At 40.5% G+C, this 24,312-nt stretch overlaps 2 protein-coding genes across 5 annotated transcripts in view; both read left to right on the plus strand.

Moving 5' to 3' along the window:
* The window catches only part of LOC149962984 (uncharacterized), a 30,159-nt gene that overhangs the window by 1,911 nt on the left and 3,936 nt on the right, over window positions 1-24,312 (plus strand). The window contains exons 1-2 of one of the 4 annotated variants that reach the window (XM_090180298.1): window positions 14,582-14,633; window positions 23,473-23,603. The exons of 1 other annotated variant lie outside the window; for it this stretch is intronic. The gene's annotated coding sequence lies outside the window, so the exon portion shown is untranslated. Of the gene's footprint in view, window positions 1-14,581; window positions 14,634-23,472; window positions 23,604-24,225; window positions 24,302-24,312 lie in introns of those variants that run through there. 2 more of the 4 variants (XM_090180296.1, XM_090180300.1) reach the window with 2 other exon arrangements.
* LOC149962985 (uncharacterized) lies at window positions 5,164-13,363 on the plus strand. Its single transcript, XM_090164482.1, has 4 exons — window positions 5,164-5,168; window positions 5,296-5,408; window positions 8,204-8,954; window positions 11,281-13,363. The coding sequence occupies exons 1-4, from the start codon at window positions 5,164-5,166 to the stop codon at window positions 11,291-11,293; spliced, it is 882 nt and encodes a 293-aa protein (XP_090020608.1). The 3' UTR covers window positions 11,294-13,363.

The following is a 24,312-nucleotide window of genomic DNA, read 5'->3' on the forward strand; positions in this document are numbered from 1 at the left end:
TGATCATGACTGTACCTTTACAGGAGTTATTATATATTTCGCGCGCAAATATTTAAAATCGCTCGATTAAAAATAAATCTAACGTGTTTGCTCACGTGCTTTGTATTTAGACGGAATAGTTTTTCGATTCGCCCGGTAGGAGCACTGGTGGGCGATGCGCGTTAAAGAAAAAAGTTTTTGCTTATTATGATTTGGGTCCAGTTACGTAGTTTTCAAGTCCAAGCTTTGACAACGCTTCGCTTAAATAGCTCTCAGTAAAATATTTTCCAAAGAGAAATATTTATAGAATAGTATTATAGACTTATGGTAATACTTGTGTTTCCGGTGGCTGAAACACAGGGTGGAAGCTAGGAGCAACAAACACAGCAATCCACACAAAGGGAACGCAACCCGTCAAAAGTCGTTCATTTTCTTGTGTACAGTTTTTATTTGTTAGACACTTTAGCGCGTGCTGCCGTCGGAAGGGGAAAATTCGGAAATTGCCTTCCCTCTTTCCGTAAAACGTTCAGTGTAAAGGTTCATCTAATGAAATTTGTACACGACACCGCGTTAGCGTGTTTAAAGGCTAGCTGCGTTCTCCTTGTGTTTGTTTCTCATAGCTGGAAGTGTGTCTGCAGCCACTACTCGTAGATTAGATAAGGCATAAACGATATTACAACGCAACGAATAAATGTGTAAAATAAAATGTCAACGAACGGTTTTAAGAACTTTCCTTCGGCACGAGAGGAGGGGGGGGGGAGGAAAAACGTCACCGGCACGTGCTTCAATCGTTTCGGAAGGCGGCACTTATAGGGAACCAATGAGATACCGATCTGATTTTTTTGTTAAAGGAAGGAGCTTATCACTTCCTAAAATTTTGTACACCGATTACGGGCATATGAAACTGACAATGAGAGTACCCGAAGTGTTTATTGCCGATTTTGTTCAAAGTCGGGCGTAATGTAGACCTATATGAGATATAAAATTTCCCAAAATAAGACGTTGCATTACCCATTCAATTTGCCATGGCAACCGAAAATGTTTTTGACCACTTACAACAAAAAAATTTCCTTATTTTACCCAAAATTTGTTACAAATTTACCCCAAAAATGTTCCAATTTACCCAAACTTGATGAAATTTACCTAAATGTGGCCCAAATTACACATTTCGTGTTTAAAAATTTTTCAAAATTTAAGTAGCTAGGACCCTGTGAAACTGAGAAAATCCCATGTTCTTTTAAATGGAGATTTTTTGGTTTTAAGTGATCAATTCTTAAAAGTATTTATTTATAATTACAGATAATTAATTTTGGTTCAGTTGACCTGGGGCACCATGTTCAAGTTCAAAATTATTTTAGGTGTCATTCTTTTATGGAGCGGGACATAAGCCTTAGTAAACCAGTGAGATACCCGAGTGATTTGAGGGGAGGAGAAATATACCGGCAGAACGAATCGTCTCGGTATATTAATTACGCGATTTCTGCATACATTCTTGTTTCAAACGAATGACATTAGCAGTATTGGCATGAATGTAGTCTATTTATCATTACCTGAGCCAATCAGGAAACTGGCGTTTGTCGTCGACTTGATCCTAAAAAATTTCTGGAATTTCGCGATTTAACTGGCGAAAAAATTTATCGTGATTCTAATTTAGCGTTTTCCATTTGACTGCTCTCGAGTACTCTATATCGCTCTGATCAACATTTTATGTTCCATTTGCGTGCTCGGATCTGCTCTCATCAAGTTTCGCGTGTTCCATTTCACGCTCTCGGGCGCTTCAAGATCGCCCAAAACCATCTGCCGATTTCGACAAGTCAACGGATCGAGATCGAGATCGGAGCGAATTTTTGCGTGTTCCTTTTAGATTTTTTGGGCAAAATGGCAGACCAAGACGCGAAAATTAAAATTACTAGCGGAGGAAAAACAACAAAGCGCGGGAATATGTTCATGGAATGTTCCATTTGCGGTTTTCCTCTAGTCGATTGGGGTGAGATCTATGACGTCAGAGACAGATTCGGAGCGAATCTCGAGCAATCAAATGGAAAACGCTATTAGGATAATACCTGTACTATTACAACATTACTTGCAGTGGCGTAGCTGAGAACTCAGAGGCCCCCCCCGCAAAAATCTCTGAGGGCCCCCTTTTTAATTTTTTTATGGTTAGCGCCCCCCCATAAGCTCGAGGCCCCCCCCCATAAGCTCGAGCCCCCCCCATAAGCTCGAGGCCCCCCATAAGCTCGAGGCCCCCCCATAAGCTCGAGGCCCCCCCCATAAGCTCGAGCCCCCCCCCCATAAGCTCGAGCCCCCCCCATAAGCTCGAGGCCCCCCATAAGCTCGAGGCCCCCCATAAGCTCGAGGCCCCCCCATAAGCTCGAGGCCCCCCCATAAGCTCGAGGCCCCCCCATAAGCTCGAGGCCCCCCCATAAGCTCGAGGCCCCCCCATAAGCTCGAGGCCCCCCCATAAGCTCGAGGCCCCCCATAAGCTCGAGGCCCCCCCATAAGCTCGAGGCCCCCCCATAAGCTCGAGGCCCCCCATAAGCTCGAGGCCCCCCATAAGCTCGAGGCCCCCCCATAAGCTCGAGGCCCCCCCATAAGCTCGAGGCCCCCCACATAAGCTCGAGGCCCCCCCATAAGCTCGAGGCCCCCCCATAAGCTCGAGCCCCCCCATAAGCTCGAGCCCCCCCATAAGCTCGAGCCCCCCCATAAGCTCGAGGCCCCCCCATAAGCTCGAGGCCCCCCCATAAGCTCGAGGCCCCCCCATAAGCTCGAGGCCCCCCCATAAGATCGAGGCCCCCCCATAAGCTCGAGGCCCCCCCATAAGCTCGAGGCCCCCCCATAAGCTCGAGGCCCCCCCATAAGCTCGAGGCCCCCCCATAAGCTCGAGGCCCCCCCAATAAGCTCGAGGCCCCCCCAATAAGCTCGAGGCCCCCCCATAAGCTCGAGGCCCCCCCATAAGCTCGAGGCCCCCCCATAAGCTCGAGCCCCCCCATAAGCTCGAGCCCCCCCCATAAGCTCGAGGCCCCCCCATAAGCTCGAGGCCCCCCCATAAGCTCGAGGCCCCTCCCATAAGCTCGAGGCCCCTCCCATAAGCTCGAGGCCCCTCCCATAAGCTCGAGGCCCCCCCCATAAGCTCGAGGCCCCCCCCATAAGCTCGAGGCCCCCCCCATAAGCTCGAGGCCCCCCCCATAAGCTCGAGGCCCCCCCCATAAGCTCGAGGCCCCCCCATAAGCTCGAGGCCCCCCCATAAGCTCGAGGCCCCCCCATAAGCTCGAGGCCCCCCCATAAGCTCGAGGCCCCCCCATAAGCTCGAGGCCCCCCCATAAGCTCGAGGCCCCCCCATAAGCTCGAGGCCCCCCCATAAGCTCGAGGCCCCCCCATAAGCTCGAGGCCCCCCCATAAGCTCGAGGCCCCCCCATAAGCTCGAGGCCCCCCCATAAGCTCGAGGCCCCCCCATAAGCTCGAGGCCCCCCCCATAAGCTCGAGGCCCCCCCCATAAGCTCGAGGCCCCCCCATAAGCTCGAGGCCCCCCCATAAGCTCGAGCCCCCCCCATAAGCTCGAGCCCCCCCCATAAGCTCGAGCCCCCCCCATAAGCTCGAGGCCCCCCCATAAGCTCGAGGCCCCCCCCATAAGCTCGAGGCCCCCCCCATAAGCTCGAGGCCCCCCCCATAAGCTCGAGGCCCACCCCACACCGCGGGCCCTGCGGACCATCAGCTACGCCACTGATTACTTGATCATCACAAATAAAAAAAAATGAATTTATTATTGAGTTGGAAATAACTCTAGAAATAAAACGTTCTTACGACACTCCCTAATTCAACAATAATTAAGATATTAAACCTCGTTTTTTTCCACAATTTTGTTAGAAACCTTAACAGTCAATGATGGAAGATTTATATTCGAATTTAATTTTAATATTTAATTTTAAATATTTTACAAACTATAGTATTTGGAAACTGGCGGCCTTGAAAAAATCTCAGCTAGTAGACCGATTTTTAAAATTAAAACTGCTCTCCATAGGTTTGACATAAATCTAGTTTACGATTGAAAATGGCACCGCTAGCCCAAGGAACTAATTTTATTTTCAATTAAAACCGTATTTTTGAGTAGTTAGCCTAACTGACGGTCGCTACGGTCTTGGTGAGCGACTTTTTCTTAAAAAATTCAAATGTAACGTGCTAAAGTATCGTTTTATTCCGCGAGCAGGGTCGTAGCAAGGGCGGGGCGGACGGGGCGACCGCCCCGGGCGCCACCGTCATGTTAGGGTATAGGGGCGCCAAAATATTATTTGCAAAAAAAATAAGCTTATATTAGGGGCGCCAAATTTTCACTCGCCCCGGGCGCAACTTTTTCTAGCTACGGCACTGTCCGCGAGCTAATATTTCAGCCCGAGTACGGTTTTTAAAGGCGCTGCAGCTGCTCTCACCTTTAACAGTACAATGATCACGTGAAATTGAAATAAAAATATTTTTCTGACAACACCAGCAAGAGACGTGTTTCAGCGCCATCACTTATTTTCTCCCAGAAACACAAAACCACTTACTTTGTGACGATAACATACCCCTTATAGAGACTTGGCACTCCGTAGCTTTCTCCCCACGATAAAAACTATTGAAAAAAAAAACTGACGTAGCACTGCCAAGTAGGTATTCAAAATCTGCTCCTCCTAGTGGCTACGTCCTCAACTATGCATTTCTGAAATAAATTTCGCGAAATGCATGATGAATGCGCGAACGTTTTTAAACGTAGAAGTTAAGAACCACGCGGGAGAAATCTCCGCCGCGAGCCCTTAGCACCGTAGCCAAGGCTTAGTAACAATTTTATCTATTTAAAACTTAAAATTAACGCCTATTTTTGCAAAATGATTCATCAGAACCTAAAACTGATTATTAAAAATTAGAGTTGTTTCTGAAGGTATTTATTTTTCAAATGCGAGATTTAGACGCGATTTGTGTGGCATTTATCAACCCGAGCGTGGCTGCTCTATCAAGTAAGAGAATATTTTATACGTAGATATTTTGAAAAAGAAGATGTCGCTACTGCAGTATCGTCGTACCTTCATTTTCTTCTCTCCAGGACAACGCCGTTACCATGGGCCCCTATGGTAGACCTTTGCTTATGGGGACCTTATGATAGGCTTATGTTAATCAAGTTAAAAGGAATCACCCATGGACTGCATTGTCCATATGTGGTACCGTGGTTCCTTTTAACTTAACATTGCGTATATACTTATCTCAACCACTCTCCCCCTATTCGGCTTTCCGTTGCTATGCAACTCGTTTTGAAATTTTTAATATTTGGGCTTAGTTCCCAAATAGGACGAAACCGGTCTACCGTTGGAATTTCTGGCTAATTTATTCACTTGAAGATCTATTGGGTCCGAGTTTCGCGTCATTTTGTTTGCTCGAAGACCTATCGGTACGAACTATTAGTAAGTTTTTAAATTTCTTCAAATTTGTTTAGGGTTTAGCTTTATTATCCCTTTTCATAATGGACTAATCTACTTATTCGGTCCTTTATGTTAATAACCTTACTTATTTTCGTTCAATCAAAAAGATATGTATTAAAATTTTAGTAAGTTAATATTAAATTTCGCGCTAAGCCTTGGCACTGAAAAATCCAGTTTCAAAACGTTGCTCTTCAATACAATGTCATAATATATCCTATTGACTAATGCATTTCGCTATTCATGGTTGAAATTAATGCATTCATGGTATAGGCAGAAGTAAATGAACCGAAGTTATCAGACCGCTATATCTCTCATACTAAGCGCTTTTCCATATAAGATCTCCCTTTAATCGACGTTTTCAAATTTCGCGTCTTCATAGCTCCACTATCGCCATCTATCGACTAGAAGGTGATGAAGGGTAAATCGAATGTGGATACCCACAATTCCCTAGTGCAATTTGTGGCGGGAACTAAAGGGGGTGGAAATCCGATGGATTTTACTCCCCACGTTAAGGAAATTGCCTTTTAAAATTGTGGCCCTCTCTTAAAACTTCGGTTCATTTACTTCTGGTATAGGGAGTAAAATATATATGATGTATTTCAGATCCTAGTAGGATCCCCAAACATTGGTATATATTTATGCTCCTAATACAACCCACTCTCTGTAGGAACCTCCTTCCTCGATGAAAATCTAATCAGCCGTCTATCACATTGGTTCCCTAAAACTGATGTTTTGCGACTCGATTTAACGGTGACATCATAGAGTATACCCAATCTCATAGAGTGAAAGGCTATCAGAGAAACTTGTGAACACTTTTCGTACGCAACGTCTTGTTTTCGAGGCTTGAATAACTGTAGTCCGAAGAGCGATGGTCATAGAGTAACTCACTCGCATAGAGTGGTAGGCTATTAGCGCAAACGTATTAACACTTTTCGTACGCAACGTCTTGTTTTTGAGGCGTGAAATAAACAAGTTGGCCTAAAGGTCATGTACAATATCTGGATAAAAAAGTCAGTTTGTATTCTAATGAATGTAAAAACAACACCATCGCTCTTCGGACTATATTAATTAACGCCTCGAAAACCAGTTGGCCAGTTAGGGTTAATGTTTCATGCGCTTCCATAGGGCCTTCCACCTAGGAGCAACAAACACAGCACTGCCATGGACTAATTAACACCGGGACATCACGTAAACTCTATGGCCAAATAAAACAACATGGCGGAATAAGAACCCGCATATAGCACCACGCATGCGCCTTTCAATCCCCCACTTCCCCATAATTTTACTTCAAACTGACCTATACCTATAGGGAGCTCCTAAAGACCCTGGTTAAATCAAGGACAGTAGTTACAAGGACGAGAAAGTGTATTGGCGGCCTCTGTTGGAATATATCACCTAAAACGACCTAAACGCGAGGAGAGTTAGTTGTAAACAAAGAAAAAGGCGGTCCCCTAATTTTAGCGGTTCTTGACGAGGCTTAAGTGTTCAAAACGAATGGGCATTTTTTTATTTACGCTCGTAGTTTTATTTTTAATTTAACATCAAAATGGTAAAAACTAACTACAATAATACTGTCCATGGTGAACCACGTCTTAACAGTGGCCGCGGTTTGTTTACATCTAACTCCCCGTCAATATGACGACGTTTAAAATGGAATTTTTTCCCCTGCTTTCTCGTCCCTGTATCTACTGTCCTTGGTTAAATGCTCTTCCTCTTTTGGTCACCCCCGGACAGAATTATACTTGGGTCAAAACGTCACAAGAAGGAAATGGCTACCGCCATCTAGTAGATTTCAATATCACTTCTGAATTTTGAAAAATATAGCAGACGGTTCTGTCTCAGGTTTTACAACGGTCTTTTTTTGCCGCGACAATACGTTTTATGATAGTTTTTAACATTAGATTATATTTTTATTGGGAAAAATGAAAAAACTCTAAGTAAATCGTGTAAAGGTGATTTTAAGATACAGCAGTAAATAGCATATAAGTGGACTTTTTTATACCATTCCCTAAACCAAAATTCTGTAATTGATAGCGATAAATAGATTGTTTATTAAGCCTTGGTAAACAAAACTAAACACTTACCAGAAACAAAATCGACATCCAATTCTTTTTCTCCCTTTTTAAGTGGAGAAATGAACATCGTTTCATAAGTTAATGAAGAAAAATTCATTTTCTATTTACTTCAAATTAAGAAGGACAATTCTTGCTAATTTAAATCCGAAAAACAAAACTTTACGCGCCACAACATGTTATCCACATGGACTAGCTTTATGTTCATTCCCCCCTTTTCTCATCCCCGTTTGTTCTTAACAATACCGCCAGAGCGCACATTTAACAATCGCCCGAAGCAAATATTCTGGAACGGGGTGTCCCTGTGTAAATTAGTCCATGGCACTGCCCACACAAGGAGAACGCAACTTGCAAAAGTCGTGCATTTTCTTGCGTACAGTTTTCATTGGTTAGAGGCATTCTAACACACTGCCGTCGAAAGGGGAAAATTCGGAAATTGTCTTCTCCCCGCCCGTAAAACGTGCAGCGTAAAGGCTCGTCCAATGAAATTTGTACACAACACTGCGTTCGCTTAAGGCTAGCTGCGTTCTCCAGTTCTCCTTGCGTTTGTTGCTCCTAGCTTCCACTCTACGCGAGTGGGCTACTCTATGGGTGACATTATCCTTCCCCACCAAAGGGAAAACTATACCTTGATGATCGTCTCGACATTTTCATTATGCCTCAATATAAAGAAATATATTCTGGGTCAACCCGTTTAATTTCTAGGCATAGTTTCGACCAAAAGCACGGAGCCGATTCCAGTTCGTAGTTCAGAATCAGTACGTCGTGCCAAGAGATACCTTTTGAAACCGTACGAAGTTGAGACAGTACGTAACGTGGAAAACACTTCGGACGTCAATGTGTTCGCCTTGGTCATCAACCAGCTCGAGGACGTCGACAATATCACCGAAATAAAACGAGAAATTGAAGAGAATCGCCTCGAAACGGATTTTCTATTTTGGTTGCTACTGGCAACTGCTTTTTGCGTCGTGGCCTTGTTCGGCGTCGTGGCGGCCGCCTGTCTTCTGCACTCTGGCGTCTCATTGGCCTGTTTCTCCCGGTCGCGCGCTCACCGCGACAACTGGTGGGAAACGAAAGACGAAGATTACACCAACTACGCCGCCTTCATACGACAGAACACGAAACTGATCGAAGAAGTCGAACCGATAGACGGCGCCGTTTACGTCGAACCCAACTACGCGCGCTATGAAGAAAAGCGCCGTTCGCGCCATCTATCGACGATAGACGAAAGTGGTGAAATAAACGGCCAAGATCGCGATTATAAACATCTTAAACGAATTATTAAGACCGAATACACGGTGGATTTAACTCCCGGTGTGAAAGGAACTTATATAATTCCCAGTTTGGGCAGCAAACAAAATTCGCGTAGGCTTCAGAAGCCGCAAATGATTAGTCTACTCTATTCCGCTCCTGATTTTCGCAGGTCCGGTATGCCTCGCGTTTGTATCCCGTCTAAGTAAGCCATTAAGTATAAGTATAAGTCTATAATATTATTCCGTAAGTTGGTCACTTTGGGGAATATTTTACTGAGAGCTAGTAACGGAGTGACGTCATCAAAAGAAGAAAATCTCCCCCTAGCGAGGCGCTGTCAAAGGCTACGTGTGACGCGTTAGCAAACGGCGACGACGCCCGTAAGTCGGTCTTGTGAATAGCTCTCAGTAAAATTTTTGCGTGTGAAGAATAGGAAGTGGCACACTTATGTAACAATATTATACACTTATGGTATAAGTATATACATTTTTGGTCAGATTAAAGACAACAGAGATAGCAATAGGGCTAGTAACTTCTTGTAATGCTCTAGGGTTGCCACAGTTCAGGGAAAACAGAGTATAGTATTTGAAAATAGACCTAAAAAGTCCAGTGAAAGTCTGAATTTAAATTTATTTAAAAATATTATGTTCAAAGTTAATTTTACTATTGTTCTATGTCTGTGATAAATTCTGTGATTATTTTTTTCCTTAAACGTTCTAGTCATTTTTAAACGTTGCAATTCCAACTTTACACTGAAATGTTTTTTAGTACCTTTGTACCCAATATAAGATACAGCATATAAGAAAAATGGTTTAAGTTTGGGCTTAAAAGTTTTCACGGGAAATCTAAATAAATGGTCTGGTACAGGTCAGAATTTCAATCCGAAAATATTGTGGCAACCCTGTGTTTTCTTCCTCTAGCTTCGCCCCTAAGCCTCCCCAATAGGCGCTTCCATAAATCATCCTCCCAGGAAATCGCCAAGAAATAATATTTCCGAGAGCCAGGACCCGCAAGGTGTTGTTTATATATTGCTTGTGGAAATAGTGGAAATTTTTCACCTGTAAACTGAACGTCGTGTTTTTGCCAAGCCTTGATATGTCAAAAAAGCTACCTTGTTAAAAAGGAACGCTATGGGCAACGCTTGTTGCTGCCGTCTAGGAGCAACAAACACCAGGAGAACGTAGCTAGCCTTTAAACATGCGAACGCAGTGTTGTGTACAAATTTCATTGGTCGAGCCTTTATGCCGCACGTTTTACGGGCGGGGGGGGGGGAAGACAATTTCCGAACTTTCCCCTTCCGACGGCAGCAGGCGATAAAGCGTCTAATCAATGAAAAATGTACACGAGAAAATATACCATTTTGACGGGTTGCGTTCTCTTTGTGTTGGGTGCTGTATTTGTTGCTCTTAGCTGCCGTAAAGGTGAAATATTTCCATTATTTTAACAAGCACTATATAAATTAGTGTTGTTCATTTTCCGCAAATCGGAAAAAAAATCAAAATTGAAACGTAAATTACTTTTTGAGGGTTTTTAATGGTTTTTAACTTTTTATCCATATAAAACGTCTAATATCAGTAAACATACTACAAAACGTTAATAGTGTTACATTGTTAATCAGCTTAAACTAGTCTCGAGGTTTAGTTTTACTTTTAGATTCGAAAAATGAGGCGAAAATGCCGCTGTATTTAAATTTGAAAACAATATACTAGACTAATCATGGAATGAAAACTTTTTTATTTTTTTTCGGAAAAATACGGAAAATATTCCGAGAAAAAGGCCTCGGTCTTTCGCCGGAAAATTTTCCGACTAACAACACTAATATAAATAGTGACTTGCATGTCCTGGCTCTCGGAAATATTACTTCTTGGCGATTTCCTGGAAGGATGATTTATTGAAGCGTCTATTAAATATTCTGAACCGCAAAACCAGTAATGTTCTTTCAAATGTCATAGAAACGACTAAACGTAGCAATAGTTTCATCGAGGGTTTCTTACTTTCTTCTCAGATAGTTCGATTTCTATTTGAACTCCGAATTGATTGCTAAGCCTAACGTTAGGCGCTCTTTAAGTTAATTTATGTTAAACAGGTTTGGGGTTAAAGGGATTTAAACTTCGCATAGACGAAACACTATACTTCAGTTATTAAGGACAAGCTATTAGGTAATGCATCTTTGATGGCAGAATTACTACCAGGTTACGTTGATGGCAACTAGGAGCAACAAACACGCTAACGAAGGGTTGTGTACGAATTTCATTGGACGAGCGTCACGAGCCTTTACGCTGAACGTTTTACGAGCGGGGTTAAGACAATTTCCGTATTTTCCCCTTCCGACGGCAGCAGGCGCTAAAGCGTCTAGCCAATGAAAAACGTACGCAAGAAAATCCACGACATTTGACGGGTTGCGTTCTCCTTGTGTGGGGTGTTGTGTTTGCTGCTCCTAGCTGGCAATAAATAAGAGATGAAACGCGTTTTAAAATGCGTAATGGTCTTGATTGAAAGTTCCGATTCAATAATTTTTCATTATTTCACAGAAGCAAGCGATGAAAGCGTTTCAATTTTCAATAGGCGTTGGTCTCAAGCAGAAAGTATCTTGGAAAGGAATTTTGATCAATGAAAATTAATAACGATTGGTTAGTTTAGTCAACTCGTAACGTTGAGATAGTTTTAACGCGTACTGGAAGCTAAAGTTTCTATTCCTCTTCTATATTTTCTTTGGTCAGTTTTATCACGATCGTGCCTTGACGATTGAAATAAGTTGCCAAATGCCCCAAAAACGCCAAATGCGTCATACCTTGATATATTTAGAGCATGCGCATACTTTAAATCAGGGACGTATAAATGTAGGGTGATCAATGAAAAACTCAAATGAAGTTACAGAAAAAATTGGAAATTTGTTTTCAATATATTCTATAGTGGTACTTACTGCTAAAAAATTGTACCACCAGATTACAATTTTTCGAGTAAAGACAGAAAACTAATGACGTTTGTTATGAAGTTCGTTCCGACGTAGACAACAAGTAATAATAGCAACGTTAACACCATAGAGTAACCTTCTCGCATAGAGTGGAATCATTAATCCTATCTGGCCAAATTGTTTCTGAGGCTTGAATCAATATAGTCCGAAGAGTGTTGTTGTTATATTTATTAGAGTACAAACTGACTTTTTTATCCAGATATTGTGCATGACCTTTAGGCCAACTTGTTTATTTCACGCCGCGGAAACAAGACGTTGCGTATGAAAAGTGTTCACAAGTCTCGCTGATAGCCTTCCGCTCTATGTGAGTGGGTTACGCTAGGGTTAACACGTAAGCGTTAGTAATCGGTTTAAAACTAACACACAAATTTTTCGAAGTGTTTTGAATCGATATCAAGAGAAAGTTTGAATGATGTTTAATATTACATTCACGACCGAAAACTATCGCAACGCCCCCTTTTGTTCGACATTGAAACCTAGATAGGTAGCGGCTAAAGCAGACGCTATTAGTTTATCCTAATCGTTATTCGTAAATAGACTTTATAAAAGATATTTGCATTTTAATATATTTTTTGCTTCGCTTGCTTATATTTAGATAAGTTTATTTAAGATAAAAACGTTCTTATGACCTTTTAATTTGTCTGTAGCAGACGCTAGATATTTGGCACTACCACGGTTTATAGAATCTACACAGGTTGGGGCGCTTGAGATATGGGAGGGTCCACTTACTCGCTACTCCCGCGTTTAGAAGTTTGAAATCAGGCTAAGGCGCCGAAAGCGTCATGTGGCGAAAAAGAGTGATTTAATTTTACTGAATGCTTCAGTTTTTTATTTTTTATATTATTTAATCCTAAAACACCTTATATAATTTTCAAAATTGTATTTTGGAATGTGTTTTAAGCTCCCTGTTAAAAATATGATATTATTATTAGGCCTTAGCGTAGACTGACACGTGGATTTTTTCTCTATAATCTTGGTTTTAAATTAAAATATTAAAATATATAAATTAAATAAAAAAACAGGTGAAGCTTTTGTGGTATTTATATTTCAAATGAATTTTTAACAAATTGTATATAAAGTACATTAGTACTCTTTATAACATACAGGTGGCGCATAGATAGGTAAGTCTGAAACAGGGTTGGCAGGCAGTAGAAAATAAGGGGACCTAATCGCTAGCATGTACGAAGGTACAGGTAGCTCTAACCTGTGTAGATTCTATAAACCGTGGCACTACCTCTGAGAAGCTATCGCCGTTACGCCACCTACACTCGTTTCGGTCGCGAATTAATAATGAAGTCCCTAAGAATATTTGTCTGCAGATATTTTCAACACAGCCTTGTATACTTTTTAGCGAAAGTTCGTCTGCTTTCGAATTTTCGTGGCACTCTTTCACACCGACGATCGCCATCTATGTTTGAGTTTTGTAATCAAAAAGCGGACGAAACTTGCTAAAAAGTATGCGAGGATATTATCATATTCTTGATTAAATGGGAAATATTATTTGTCTCTTGTTACGTAAAATATATAGAAAAGGATTTTGTACGAATAAATTGTTAAATTTTTCCTAAAATGATCAATGAAATATTTTGGATAAGTTTATTTGTATCTGAATTAATTATTAAATAAAATTATTTAAATTATGTCTGTTGACACTTTCCACGTCTATAAATCTAATTAATCTTTTCAGTTGCCAAAGAAACCCACTTTATTATTTATTACTCTTGGCAGGAAACCACACCTTCCCTTGGAAAGCTTATCGCGGCAGATTTTCGTCTCGATGTGGCCAGGGTGTGTGGAGAGATGGTTGATAGACTCCGATTTTTGTACTCTTTAATATTCTTAGTCTGCGACAGAAGGCGCAGCGAGCGCTATGTTTAGGGGCTCGTCATCAGCTCTCTGCTTTCGTCATATCAAGAACGTTTTTTTGCGTCTTCGACTCTACTCCATTTTATCAGTAGGCGATACTTTTTATAAATTTTACGAATTTGCAGGCGGTAAATATAGTTTTATGAACAATGATTTTTATCGGTGCTGTGCTTTCGTTTTTTAATTTAGTTGTCTTTAAATAGTTGTAAAATGACATCGGAAATTTCAAATAAGTTGTTTTTTAAGTTTCCTTACATAACATTTTTCCATAAATTCAAATCAATATTCTAATTTAACTTTAAAAATCTAATCTGTAAACTCGCAATTTTAGCTGCAAAACATCAGTGCGCTACTTTTTTTCTTCCAAAACCACGTATCTTTTAACAAAATTGTGCAAAGATACGTGGTTTTGGAAATAAGATAGAAGTTTAGTGGTGAAGCTCATTCGCTATGTGCTGCAGAGAAGTGGTCGACATTTCAAAGGGGCTACATAGCGATGACAGCGCCATCTATATTTTCCAATGGCGTTATCAAAGCTATACTATGGGAAAAAATCGGAGTCTATCAACCATCTCTCCACAAACCCTGATGTGGCTGACGGTTTTTTTGACGTCACTATGTTAACTTAAAAAACAACAACGTGAGAGGGGAGCGCGCGCAGAGGGGATTTTTTATCTCGTGGGCGGGGCCAAAGCCGTCAGAGTGATCTTACCATACGCGATACGGCAGGATAAGCATTCCAAGTAGAGGTATGGATTCCTGTCTTGGAAATATGACTAACCCACTGTTTGAAAATTGCGTACTAGTATAAGTAACGTAGTAGTATAAGTATGTCACTTTCACATTATCGCAACGATAATTTATTTATGAGTCTCTTTCATTCATTACCAGGCTAAGGACTGACAGCTATTCGTGAGTTGTTGCTTTTATTTTTGGAAATGCTATGCAGCGATGTCGGAGAAATAGTTCCACCGCAAACCTATTTCTAAAGGAGCAACCAAGGCTTAATATAAAATTATAACGCTTTATTTGGTAAAATAAAAAGTAAATATGAAATCTAAACCCAAAATTAACGCCATCAACCATCAAGAGTAGGAAGTGACGAGGTTCCAGTGGAAACTTTCCACTTCCACTTCCATTTTCGTTATAGCTCAATGAAACCCTATTATTAATGGGACTTTCAAGGGAAAGCTGTGGGGGGTTGAAGTCCATTTAAAACACGTCATTCGGTCACCGTTCGTCGCATTTACAAAGATACACTCTGATGACGTTTCAGTGACGTTTTTACCTCTCTGAGGGGACTTTGTACCCTAGGAGGGGTTATAAAACCACCGTGTCTGTCTGTCTGTCTGTCTGTCAGGCCTGCGAACGCGTTCGCATTTTCGGGGCAAAGGGTAATCACTGCGTACCCAGTTTCTTAGAATCAGGGAAAAGGTTTTTCCAAAAGCGCCCTCTTTTTGTCATTGGGTGTAGTATAATATTTTAATCGGCCGGGATGCGAACCCGAGCCCTCTTGCACGACAGGTGAGCGTTCTACCGCAGAATCACGGATACAGTTACGCTTCACTGAAAATTAAAAACTCTTCCGAGGAGAGGTATATTTTGGCTTGCCAACTTGTTTGAATCGACTTCCGACTCCTCACACCTCCCTTTGAAGTCCCTTTAAACCATATCATTTGATCAAAAGGGACATAATTACCAAAAGTGTGTCAATGTAATCGTTTTTTAAATAAATGTAAAATTTGGAGGGGAGGAGGGAGGGTATTAATTGGAGAGGGGATGAAGTTCAAAAGTAGAAATAGAGTCGCCTGGTGAGAGCTTCGAGAACTAAGGAAGTACTGGCGAAGGCTAGCAGGCTTATTGATTTTTTTGCCACTAGTCGGAAACGCTACCGCCATCTTTCTATGTTTTAATACATTACACGATCGATACCATCATTCGTTAAATCTGTAGCATTGGAAAGTATTGGAACTTGCACACTTTTGGTTCAATGTCATACTTATTTAAAAGATATAAATTTCGTACTACGTTTATGTCTAAAAACTTTATAAAAACATTTTAAAATATGCGAGTCTTTCGTACCGGAACCCCCTTTCAAGCACCTAGTCTTTACAGTTTCAATTTCAATCACATTTTAAAGTGTTTTTATAATGTTTTTAGAAATAAACGTAGTACCATGAAGTATCAGTCGTTGCAAATTTATGTTTTAATTACTAACCATGGCTTATTAATTCGAAATTAAATTTTCGTAAAACTGAAACCCGTTTTTTTCTAAATAATTAAGAGCAATAATTCAGATTTATTACGTTATGAGGCTAGTTAAACCTACGCTATCCTGTCAGTAAAATGAGATAAGATAATTTGTCGTGCGAAAACAGAAAACTGATGACATGAGTTCTGTAGTTCGTTGAGAGGTAGACAAGGAATCTTATTATATTAAAAATGAAGTAAAATACCTAACAATATGGGTCTGCAGAGATAAGAAAATTTATCCCACCAGTGCCTTAGCCTATGCGATATGTATTTTAACGCCTTAAGTAGTACAATCAGAAGTATATTATATCTTACGAAAGAAGTGTCCGCCTCCCAGCGCTGCACTTTTCCAATTTATAAAAGACGTTTCTGGAGTTACGTTCTAAAACTAATATCATATGTAACATAATTATTCATAGGTATGCCACTGTACCTTTATTCCATTCAAAAATCTTAGGTTTGTTTAACCACGAACCAGTAAAAAGATGTACTACGTTAGATTTTAACCTTTTTATTCATCCTAGTAATTTTGGGAGTTACACTATTGCACAGTGTTTCAAAATCGACTTTTTTGTGCCAAAATTAAATTTCAACAAAATATAATGAATGTGTATATATTATTGATCACTGTTTTTAGCTCAGTCCGAAAATATAACTTATATTCTGGTAACTGCCACCAGGGGGCCAAACGTTCCCCTTTGGGAATTTTGTGGAATATCTTGAGTCAATGTGTGTATAGGCTTCTGCTAAACGTAAATTTAAAATTCGGTGAAAATCGGTTGTACAGAAGTTCTGTAAAATGCGCTCAAAGGTTCAAATTTGATCAAAATATGGCATATTCAAACGGCCTTTTTCCAAAATGTTGCAAGTAGTTGCAGAAAAAATCATCATAATTTGGTAGAATAAGTTCCGCATTATAACTTGCAAAAAGTCCGAGTGCGAAGTTGCGCGAAGTTTTCAAGATATATACATTTTTATAACTCCGAAAAACATTTTTTGGAAACGCAATTTCGCCAGGTCTCTGTTCATCTTGTTTTCCTTCTTTCCACTACAAAATATTCTACGCCTGATAAACTTCTATTTCATCCTCCTGTTAGTAAGATTTTGCTGTGCGCTTGCGCATGTAATTTCCAACAATTTAAAATTTGAGGTACAGTAGTTTCATGAAGGCAAAAATTAATCTAACAAATCTAATGTCAACAAAATATTATTACAATGGAATTTTTTTTAGTTTATTTCTGTCTGTTATTTTTAACTTATTGACACAATCGAGTCTTTGCGTTTCACAGTTAGTAGAAACTATACTTAAAGCAAATCGTGCTTTTAAACAGTGTATATATTGCAAACCAAGTAAGTGATGTGTGACGTGTGCAGTGGTTACTAGTTTTGTTTCAACTCTTAATTTTGTGTTCGTCATGTACCCATTGAATTTAACTTTTTCGAAATCGCCACTTTCTTTAACTGTTTGTCCAATATAAATTTGTTTTTAAACACCTCCTAAGCCCTGAAAAATTATTTTTAAAATTAAATTCAACGCTGGAATGTCAGAATTAAGAACTAATGAGGTTTGTGTTTCTACTTGCGAATCACAAGTGGTTAAGAATAGAGATCTAGTCGAGATTTTCCTGAAGGGAAATGATTTCGCAGAAGAATTACGCCTTTGTTTAGAACTTATCAAGGATCCAGAACATTTAACACTAGATGAAGCAGGATTAAAGTTACAAGTTAAGAAAATAAAAAATTTAAAAACAAAGTTTCTAAACAAGTACAAAAGCAGCCATCGCATCAAAAACCATTTCTTGACAAAGAATGCGGATTGGTTAAGTAAGACGTTCACCAATATTACACTAGAAAAAACCTCGGTTAGCAAAGATATTTGTACCGAACCCAGCACTAGTTCCACTGGAAGGCTAACTAAGGATTTTTCACTGATGGGTCCTCGCACACAAAAAAGGGACATTTCAGTATTATCAAATACCTTGTCTGATCAACCTTTGACAAAGGTTTTGAAGGCTGTACAGTTGTCCGCTAAGCGAGATGGAGAAAAAGACATTTCCACTCTATTGAAAGAGGTGCTAAAAAGTCCTGCACGACCACATAAAATTATTAGTCAAATTAAACAACCTAATATGTTTCGGAAATATACCCCACAAGAAGCTTTCGCTCTGATAATTGATGAGGGCTTAACGGTGAAGACTTATAACCGCTTGAGAGAAGGTGCAAAATCCCATGGTATCGATTTATACCCATCGTACCGTGAAGTGCTCGAAATAAAAAAAGAGTCCAGACCCATGGTCCCTGTTCAAATATCCGACACATCAGCGGTGATTCCATTGCAATTCATTTTAAACCATACGGTTACGCGCATTGTACACCTACAAGCTGAAGTTTTAAGTCAGTATTTCGATATGTTACATATGGAAGAGCAGAAATTCACTCTTACACTTTCTTGGGGATTTGATGGGAGTACAGGGCAATCTCAGTACAAACAGTCGTTTTCGTATGAGAACGCAAATAACGACGACCAGGGATTGTTCTCCACCACCGTTATTCCACTTCAGTTTAAGTCTGAAAATGGTCACGTCTTATGGAATAACCAAACGCCCCAATCTGTTCGATATTGTCGACCTTTACGACTTAGTTTCTGCAAGGAGACGGCGGATGTAATTAAAGAAGAAAAGCGCCGAGTCGATGAAGAAATAAAGGCTCTTTCACCACTAGAATTTGTTTTTAAAACAGATAAAAAGTTATCGGTCGAATATGATTTAGCCTTTACTATCATTGATGGAAAGGTATTGAGCATCGTCACCGGAACGAAATCTCAACAATCGTGTCCCATTTGTGGAGCTACCCCATCTCAATTCAACAACATTTCTAACTACACGTTCACCCCTAAACCTGAAAACCTCAAATACGGAATAAGTCCACTTCACGCGTGGATACGATGTCTAGAATTCTGCCTTCACCTTCGCTATCGAAACTGCGACGGTTTAAGATGTTGGCGCGTAGACGGGAACGAGAAAAAGCAAATCTTTCAGAAGCGTAAAAGAGAAATTCAAGAGAAACTGTTGTCCCAATTGGCACTTAGGGTTGACTTTCCGAAACCGGGTGGAAGTGGGTCTTCCAATGATGGCAACGCAGCACGAAGAGCGTTCAACGAAAGGAACCGTCGAATATTTGCCGACATTTTAGGATTGGAGCACTGGCTAATAGAACAGCTGCACGTAATTCTCGTCGCAATATCATGCGAATTACCAGTAGACGAAGATAAATTTGGAGAGTATTGTACACATACCTTGAAAGTTACGGCTGGTACTACATGCCTGTAAGCGTGCATAAGCTTCTGGTTCATGGAAAAGACATAATAAAGTCTTCTACTCTACCATTGGGATTGCTCAGAGAACAGGCTGCAGAATCAAAAAACAAGATGTATCGCCAGTATAGAGAGTTCCATGCTAGAAAAACTAGCAGAAGAGATAACCTACTTGACATCTTCAACCGATCTCTAGATTCGTCTGACCCGGTAATCTCAGATTTTTCGCTTGTTGAAAGAAAGAGAAAAATAAAAACAAACCACTACCTTTGGCTGTTATTCTTTTGTTGAAAGAAAGTGATCAAGTAGAATTTTTGCAACCGCCATGCGCTAATGCTGGTCTTATTTTGGAAAATGAGGAACATTTTAAAATAATATTTACTTAATTTTACTTATATCACTTAAAAACTTAACTCGTGCAAATAATGAAAGTGTATTTTTATTTATTATTAATTTTACTTGTTGTTACACGAGTATTTTTTGTTTTCAAAAATGAAGTATTCATTTCATTACTTATTTCAACGTAATTTGTTCAAAATGCACAATACAAGATAATAAATGTGTGTTTGTTCTTTTATATTGATTCTTTATATAATAATCGGCAAATGGTACTTTCAATTTATTGTAGGTTCCTGTTCTAAAGTTGCTAAACAAAGGAAAAGCAAAAATTAAAATGATTTAGTTTTGTTTAATTTAATTTATTTTTTGCCTTCATGAAACGACTGTATCTAAAATTTTAAATTGTATGAAATTACATAGGAACAAACATGTGAGACAATCTAAATCAATTTCTGCGAGAGCATGCGCACAGCAAAATCCTACTAACAGGAGGATGAAATAGAAGTTTATCAGGCGTAGAATATTTTGTAGTGGAAAGAAGGAAAACAAGATGAACAGAGACCTGGCGAAATTGCGTTTCCAAAAAATGTTTTTCGGAGTTATAAAAATGTATATATCTTGAAAACTTCGCGCAACTTCGCACTCGGACTTTTTGCAAGTTATAATGCGGAACTTATTCTACCAAATTATGATGATTTTTTCTGCAACTACTTGCAACATTTTGGAAAAAGGCCGTTTGAATATGCCATATTTTGATCAAATTTGAACCTTTGAGCGCATTTTACAGAACTTCTGTACAACCGATTTTCACCGAATTTTAAATTTACGTTTAGCAGAAGCCTTTACACACATTGACTCAAGAAATTCCACAAAATTCCCAAAGGGGAACGTTTGGCCCCCTGGTGGCAGTTACCAGAATATAAGTTATATTTTCGGACTGAGCTAAAAACAGTGATCAATAATATATACACAATCATTATATTTTGTTGAAATTTAATTTTGGCACAAAAAAGTCAATTTTGAAACACTGTGTATTGGCTACTAACATATGTATTTAAGCCTCTAAATTGAGGGATTTTTGGTGTCGGAATTTTAGTCAGCCCAATGTAGCTTTATTGAAATTCATAAACTCGCTCGAAAATGCAACCAGTCATCGAAGAGGGATATTCCACCAGCGTTATTAAAACCCATAAAAAGTCTAGAAGAGTTAGGCCTAGGCTTCAAAGAATCTGCAAAGACTCCAACCTTGAATTAATAATAGTAGTTCCTACCTGGATATATCACTTGAAAAAAAACCGGACAAGCAAATGACTTTTGCGACAGCAGCGCCACTTCGGCGAAGTTAACGGAAAAATTCCGAAACTCCCGTAACACGTAGCCTTCTACAAGCCAGAACCCGTAAGAAAGGGAGAGTTTCGTTTGGCCGACTTCTCATTTGGCCGACCACAAAATACACGTTACGCCGACTGTCCATTTGGCCGACTGCACATTTGTCCGACTGAGAAGTCGGTCATATGGACAGTCGGCCAAATGGACTGCTCATTTGACCGACTGAACATTTGTCCGACTGTCCATTTGGCCGATTGAGAATTCGGCCAAATGGGCAGTCGGCCAAATGGACAGTGCATTAGACCGACTGCTCATTTTTCCGACTACTCATTTAGCCGACTGCTCGTTTGGCCGACTGCTCGTTTGGCCGACTGCTCGTTTGGCCGACTGCTCGTTTGGCCGACTGCTCGTTTGGCCGACTACTCGTTTGGCCGACTACTCGTTTGGCCGACTACTCGTTTGGCCGACTACTCGTTTGGCCGACTACTCGTTTGGCCGACTACTCGTTTGGCCGACTACTCATTTGGCCGACTACTCATTTCGCCGACTGCTCATATGTCATTTAGACGATACTAGGTGCGTTTGGCTAGGTACTGTCCTCTAGGTCGCGTTTTAGAAGGCCCAGCTTGGTTATAAAGAACGGGCGAAGCGAGTGCGCGGCGCCGTCAGGCGCCATTACTTAGAATACATTGCCCGTTCTATAAGTCAACCTAACACTAAAGACATAGATAAGGACAGGCTATAGTATAAGAGTCAGTGAAATGAGCAGTCGTCCAAATGAGCAGTCGTTCAAATGAGCAGTCGGCCAAATGAGCAGTCGGCCAAATGAGCAGTCGGTCAAATGAGTAGTCGGCCAAAGGAGCAGTCGGCCAAACGAGCAGTCGGTCAAACGAGCAGTCGGTCAAACGAGCAGTTGGCCAAACGAGCAGTCGGTCAAATGAGTAGTCGGACAAATGAGCAGTCGGTCAAACGGGCTGCTCATTTGGCCGACCAGAATTTCAGCTAAAAGAGTAGTCGGCCAAATGAGTAGTCGGCCTAATGAGTAGTCGGCCATATGGTCTGCTCACTTTTCCGACCGAAAAGTCGACCAAATGAGCTGTCGGCCAAATGGGCATTCGGACATATGAGCAGTCGGCCAAATGAAAAGTCGGTCAAATGAGGAGTCGGCCAAATGCGGAGTCGGCCAAATGCACCCCACCCCCGTCAGTTTATCAGACAAGTTAGCTACGACCAAAACCATTTATGCTATCGCCCATTGTTTATCTAGAAAATATACCAAAACCTTGGGTACGCTCATCAAAAACATCGGTGAATAACCGATGCCATCATTTTCTACTGTACGACGCTCGCGTTTCCGGTTTCAACGTCCTCAAGCGTATCTGATGCCCATCAGAAAAACCATACGAGTATTTTGATGGCGTAACGTCACAGGCGTTGTTGTTAGATTTCACAGCCACGTTTTAAAACACTGGTATTTGATAAAGAAACCGTTCAACAACCTGCGACGACACGATCTCACCAATCAAAACTCAAACAAACACCTATTCGCAACTGATTTTATTTACTGAACCTACCCCTTATAATAAAAAAAAATATAAACAAGACGATCCAATGAGGTAGAATAAATAGAGATCCAAATCCGCCTTCCAAGACCTACCGTTTCGCGGGACAGTATTTGTTGAGTTGGAGAGTTAGGCCTCAAGGGGTGCTCACGCTTGATTTGAAATGGTAACTTTTTTTGCCTTTATGTTTCAAGGGTCTGTCACCGACGTCACGATTTTAAGAAGTGATTTTATCTCGTCGGACTATATTTGCTCTGACTTTTTCCGTACCCAAGCAATGTATTTTTGATATATTTATTAGCATTCTTTATTACGCCTGAGGCGCTAATCAAATGTTTAAGTGACGTCGTCGTCAGACCCTGTCACTTTAATCTCGTCTCTTATTTGAAGGCTTTAAAAAGGGCTGCGCGAGCACACCTATATTAGCGTCTCTAGTAACCTGGGGCGCCATCTATCGTGTTATTGGAAAACTAAACCTTAATATATTTTGCAAACGTGTCTGCCTATAGAAACAGATGGCGCCATCACGATTGGATAAAGTTGAAACTTAAGCCTAATTCTCCTACTAAAATCAAACGTGTCCCGCGAATCCCAGATTTGTTGGATCTCTATTATTTATTCTACCTCATTGGGACCTTGGATAAAGGAATATACTACTAAGACAAATTATATTCATGAAAATTTTAGTTTAACTTACCAAAAACCAAACAATGATAACTTAACCAACTTGCAATTTTTAGGCCTAAAAAAAACCTGCGGGAACACGTGTACCAACTACCGACACCGGTCAGCTGTAAAAGCTTGTCCCAGTAAACTGAAATTTTGAAATTTTTATCGCTAGATGTCGCGGGGGTCGCGCTGCGAACTTTGAGTGACGCTAAATTTCTATAGTAATATATCCAGTAGTATATTCCTTTATCCAAGTTGGGACGATCTCGACCTCTAGTTTAAATAATGCTTTTGCCCACTTGTAATTTACTAAAATCAAATCTTTTTGGTCGAAATTATCGGCATAAATCAATTTAAAAATTTCAAAGTTTAGGTCATAAATAATAAACAGGGAACGTTTTTGTCTTTAAAATAACAGATTTCCGAAGTGTTGTGGCTCCCCAAGATCTCGGGTATTTGGGAGTCCCATCCAACTTGTGTCAAACGTTCCTACGCCCCTGACATACCCTACCGAGGAGAATTGGCGGATCTTGTAATAGTACCGTCTAAGTAAGTATTTGCAGCAGTCGCAGAATTCTTACAGGGAAACAAAAATTTAGGCCAAACCCTTAATTAGGGTTTGATTTTTAATATCGGGTGGCGGAGGGGTTAGCACTTTCACCTCACAGCGAGAGGAGCCGGGTTCGATCCCAGCTTGTGGCACTGGGTGAAAACCCGGAACAACTCCTTCTGCGTTGAGTTTGCAAGTTCTCTCCCCACTGGTTTTACCCCGAGCTCTTCGGTTTTCCCTTCCATAAAAACTTATTGGGGTTAACGGAAATAGTTAGTGTAGGGAGCTGGTGGCTCGTAGAGCTTGCCACCACCCTCCTACGCATTGTAACCCGGCCACCTGAATTAAGGACTTTAAAAGTCGCTCGATGACTTAGGCGCTGGTGCCTTGGGTATTAGCCTAGCTGTTAATTATTATTATGTTTTTGTTTATACTAGATGGCGCCAATTTAAACCTTTCGGTAGGCAGGGAATAAATACTAATTTCTTTAAAAGAAAACAACTTTTAAGTTTTAACACAATTTTAAGCGATGTTCCATGTAAAAACTATAAATAAAAGTTCAACTACGTTAAAAATTCCGTAAATATTTTTCGCGGATTTAAAAAAAAAAGAAAATTTCAGCTAGGCTAATACCCAAGGCACCACCTTAGGCCTAAGTCATCAAGCGACTTTTGAAGCCTTTAATTCAGGTGGCCGGGTTAAAATGCG

This window comes from Leiobunum rupestre, chromosome 1, assembly GCF_980474605.1.
Source record: "Leiobunum rupestre chromosome 1, qqLeiRupe1.1.hap1, whole genome shotgun sequence".
Lineage (NCBI taxonomy): Eukaryota > Metazoa > Arthropoda > Arachnida > Opiliones > Sclerosomatidae > Leiobunum > Leiobunum rupestre.